The sequence below is a fragment of the Pyrgilauda ruficollis genome, unplaced genomic scaffold, assembly GCF_017590135.1.
Source record: "Pyrgilauda ruficollis isolate IOZ18807 unplaced genomic scaffold, ASM1759013v1 scaffold744, whole genome shotgun sequence".
Classification (NCBI taxonomy): Eukaryota; Metazoa; Chordata; class Aves; order Passeriformes; family Passeridae; genus Pyrgilauda; species Pyrgilauda ruficollis.
In genome coordinates this window covers 9,671-14,411 of record NW_024529311.1, presented here as the reverse complement: position 1 = coordinate 14,411, position 4,741 = coordinate 9,671, and the positions used below count along the sequence as shown (strand labels likewise).

At 60.6% G+C, this 4,741-nt stretch overlaps 1 protein-coding gene across 1 annotated transcript in view; it reads right to left on the bottom strand.

Annotated features, from left to right (window-relative positions):
- Positions 1-4,741, bottom strand: part of SYMPK (symplekin) — a gene marked incomplete at its 3' end in the record, with an annotated part of 15,334 nt that overhangs the window by 1,492 nt on the left and 9,101 nt on the right. The window contains exons 7-9 of the mRNA XM_041486271.1: positions 4,191-4,341; positions 1,955-2,190; positions 590-787 (exon numbers count right to left, since the gene is read on the bottom strand). Of these exons, the coding sequence (XP_041342205.1) occupies positions 590-787; positions 1,955-2,190; positions 4,191-4,341 (585 nt within the window). The remainder of the gene's footprint in view (positions 1-589; positions 788-1,954; positions 2,191-4,190; positions 4,342-4,741) is intronic.

Genomic DNA, 4,741 nt, shown 5'->3' with positions numbered 1-4,741 from the left:
TCCCCTGTGTCACCTCCAGGTGTCTCCTCGTGTCACCTCCGCCACCTCTGTGTGTCTCCAGGTGTCACCTCCCCCATGTCACCTCCCTCATGGCACCTCCAGGTGTCTCCTGGTGTCACCTCTGCCATGTCACCTCCATGTGTCTCCTGGTGGCACCCCCTCCGTGTCACCTCTCCCGTGTCACCTCCAGGTGTCTCCAGGTGTCACCTCCCCCATGTCACCTCCAGGTGTCTCCAGCTGTCACCTCCACCATGTCACCTCTGCCATGTCACCTCCAGGAGTCTCCAGGTGTCACCTCTGTGCCTCCAAGTGTCACCTCCCCTGTGTCACCTTCAGGTGTCTCCTGGTGTCACCTCCCCCCATGTCACCTCCCCTGTGTCACCTCCAGGTGTCTCCTGGTGTCACCCTCCCCCGTGTCACCTCCATGTCTCCTGGTGTCACCTCCACATGTCATCTCCCCCATGTCACCTCCACGTGTCTCCAGGTGTCACCTCCCCCATGCCACCTCCATGCACCTCCAGTTGTCACCTCCGTGTGTCTCCTCGTGTCACCTCCCCCGTGCCACCTCCACCTCTCCACCTGGTGTCACCTCCAGGTGTCACCTCCAGGTGCCACCTCCCCACCCACCCTGGCCGTGTCACCTTTGTGTGCCATCTCCATGTGTCCCCCCCCAATGTCCCCCCAGTGTCCCCCTGGTGTCCCCACCTCGTCCTCGCAGTACTTGCGGATCACCTCCAGGGCGCTCTCGGTGATCAGCGGCGCCTCCAGCACCACCTTGGTGAAGATCCTGGGGACGGGGACAGCGCCGATGTCACCGGGCCGGGGACACGCCAGGGGTGGCCCTGGGGCCGGCCTGGCCTTGGTGGCTCTGCTCTGTCCCCAGAGGTGCTGCGGTGGCACCAGATCGGCCCGAAGGGGTCTGTGCCACCCCTGGGGACACCGTCCTTGTGGCATTGTCCTACACCTGGTGGCATGTCCCACTCCTAGTGACACTGTCCCACTCCTAGTGACACTATCCTACACCTGGTGGCACTGTCCTACACCTGGTGGCACTGTCCCAGTCCTAGTGGCACTTTCCTCACCTGGTGGCACTGTCCCGGTCCTGGTGGCACCGGCCCAGTCCCAGTGGAACCAACACAACCCTAGTGGCACCAACCCAGTCTGGTGTCCCCAACCCAACCCTGGTGGCACCAACCTAACCCTGGTGGCACCAACCCAACCCTGGTGGCATCAAACCAATCTGGTGTCCCCAACCCAACCCTGGTGGCACCAACCCAACCCTGGTGGCACCAACTCAATTTGCTGTCCCCAACCCAATCTGGTGTCCCCATCCCAATCTCAATGGCACCAACCCAACCGCAGTGCCACCAACCCAACCCTGGTGGCATCAACCCAATTTGGTGTCCCCATCCCCATCCCAATGGCACCAACCCAACCCTGGTGGCACCAACCCAATGCGGTGTCCCCAACTCAATGTGGTGTCCCCAACCCAACCCTGGTGTCCCCAGCCCAATGTGGTGTCCCCAACCCTATCCCAATGGCATCAACCCATCCCTGGTGTCCCCAGCCCATCCCTGGTGTCCCCAACCCAACCGTGGTGTCCCCAGCCCCAGCTCCATGTCCCCGCTGGTGTCCCCACCCGTCCTTCTGGTCGGGTTTCTCCTGCAGCCCAAAGGCACCAACCCAACCCTGGTGTCCCCAACCCAATGTGGTGTCCCCAACCCAAACCTGGTGTCCCCAGCCCAATGTGGTGTCCCCAACCCCATCCCAATGGCATCAACCCATCCCTGGTGTCCCCATCCCAAAGGTACCAACCCAACCCTGGTGTCCACAACCCAACCCTGGTGTCCCCAACCCATCCCTGGTGTCCCCAACCCAACCCTGGTGTCCCCAACCCAACCCTGGAGTCCCCAGCCCCAGCCCGGTGTCCCTGCCCTGTCCCCGGTGTCCCCACCCGTCCTTCTGGTCGGGTTTCTCCTGCAGCCCGGCCAGCAGCCCGATCAGGCACTCGTCGTAGCGCTCCAGGCCGCCGGGGCCGCCGCGCGCCAGGTGCGCGTTGTACTCCTGGAAGAGCCACGCGAAGGCCAGGTCCAGGCGGCCCCGCACGTCGTCCAGGATGAAGGACAGCACCTCGCCCTTGAGGGGCACCTCGAACTGCGTCACCAGCGAGGCCAGGATCTTCACTCGGGCCTGTGGGGACACCCGGGTCACTGCGTGGTCACTCAGTGGTCATCACTGGTCATTTGAAAGGGTCACTCAGTGGTCACTGCATGGTCATTGAATGGTCAGTCAATGGTTAATCAAGGGATTAGTCAATGGTCACTCAAGGGTCAGTGGAACTGCGTCACCAGTGAGGCCAGGATCTTCACTTGGGCCTGTGGGGACACTCAGGAGCTACCCTGTGGTCATTCAATGGTCATTTGAAACGGTCACTCAATGGTTAATCAAGGAATTAGTCAAGGGTCAGTGGAACTGCATCACCAGCGAGGCCAGGATCTTCACTCGGGCCTGTGGGGACACCCGGGTCACTGCGTGGTCACTCAGTGGTCATCACTGGTCATTTGAAAGGGTCACTCAATGGTTAATCAAGGGATTAGTCAATGGTCTTTCCATGGTCAGTCAATGGTTAATCAAGGGATTAGTCAATGGTCACTCAAGGGTCAGTGGAACTGCGTCACCAGTGAGGCCAGGATCTTCACTTGGGCCTGTGGGGACACTCAGGAGCTACCCTGTGGTCATTCAATGGTCATTTGAAACGGTCACTCAATGGTTAATCAAGGAATTAGTCAAGGGTCAGTGGAACTGCATCACCAGCGAGGCCAGGATCTTCACTCGGGTCACTGTGTGGTCACTCAATGGTCAGTCAATGGTTAATCAAGGGAAACTGAGGGAATAGTCAAGGGTCACTTAATGGTCATTCAGTGGTCAGTCAATGGTCAGTCAATGGTTAATCAAGGGAAACTGAGGGAATAGTCAAGGGTCACTCAAGGGTCACTCAAGGGTCATTCAGTGGTCAGTCAATGGTCATTCAATGGTCAGTCAATGGTTAATCAAGGGATTAGTCAATGGTCACTCAAGGGTCACTGCAACTGCGTCACCAGCGAGGCCAGGATCTTCACTCGGGCCTGCAGGGACACCGAGGGTCACTCTGTGGTCACTCAGTGGTCATTCAATGGTCACTCAATGGCCATTCATTGTCATTCAAGGGTTGTTGTAGTAAAGGGTCACTCAGTGGTCACTCAGTGGCCATTCCATGGTCATTCAAGGGCCACTCAAGGGTTCCCTGGGGGTATTTCCGGGGGAATTCTGGGGGTACCCCAGGTGTATCCCAGGTGTATCCCAGGTTGCCCAGGTGTATCCCAGGTGTGCCCAGGTGTATTCTGGGTGTATCCCAGGTGTATCATCAGGTACATCACCTGGCACAGGTGACACACTCACACAGGTGTGACAGTGACCCCGAACCCCCAGTGTCACCACCTGATCATCAGGTACATCACCTGGCACAGGTGACACACTCACACAGGTGTGACAGTGACCCCGAACCCCCAGTGTCACCACCTGATCATCAGGTACATCACCTGGCACAGGTGACACACTCACACAGGTGTGACAGTGACCCCAAACCCCCAGTGTCCCTCCAGGTGAGCTCCAAGTTGGGACAGGTGTCTGTCACCACCTGGAACATCACCTGCCACCTCACACAGGTGTGACACAGAAACCTCCCCAGAGCCACCCCACAGTGTCCCCCAGGTGTCCCCAGGTGTGCCACACCTGCTCTTGGTGTGCAACCAAAGCCCCCCAATCCCCAGGTACCTCCCAGGTGTGCCCAGGTGTATCTCAGATGCCTCCCCAGGTATATCCAAGCCCCCCCCAGGTGTGCCCAGGTATATCCCAGGTGTACCCCAGGTGTATCCAAGCCCCCCAGGTGTACCCAGGTGTACCCCAGGTGTCCCCAGGGTAATCCCAGGTGTACCCAGGTGTACCCCAGGTGTCCCCAGGGTTATCCCAGGTGTACCCAGGCGTACCCCAGGTGTCCCCAGGGTTATCCCAGCTGTGCCCAGGTGCGCCCAGGTGTCCCCAGGGTTATCCCAGGTGTACCCAGGCGTACCCCAGGTGTCCCCAGGGTTATCCCAGCTGTGCCCAGGTGCGCCCAGGTGTCCCCAGGGTTATCCCAGGTGTGGGGCCCGTACCTGGGCGGCCCCGCTGGCCGCCACGGCCCTCTCGGAGCGCAGGATGCGGCGCACGGCGCCGAGCTTCAGCTTCTCCACCTGCACCTCGCTGAGCGGCTTCAGCACGTCGCTGAGGCGGAACACCTTCTTACGGCCCCCGGCGCCCGCCAGCCTGCGCGGGGACGTCACCGGGGTCACCGGGGGGAACGGGGTCATCCGGGGGAATGGGGACATTGGGGTCACCGGGGAGAACAGGGTCACCGGGGTCATCCAGGGGAATGGGGACATTGGGGTCACCGGGGGGAACAGGGTCACCGGGGTCATCCAGGGGAATGGGGACATCAGGGTCACCGGGGTCATCCGGGGGAATGGGGACATTGGGGTCACCAGGGAGAACAGGGTCACCGGGGTCATCCAGGGGAATGGGGACATTGGGGTCATCGGGGGGAATGGGGTCATTGGGGTCACTGGGGTGATGGGGGTCATCCAGGGGAATGGGGTCACTGGGGTCATCCGGGGGAATGGCGCCATTGGGGTCATCCGGGGGAACGGGGCCATTGGGGGCGTGGGGG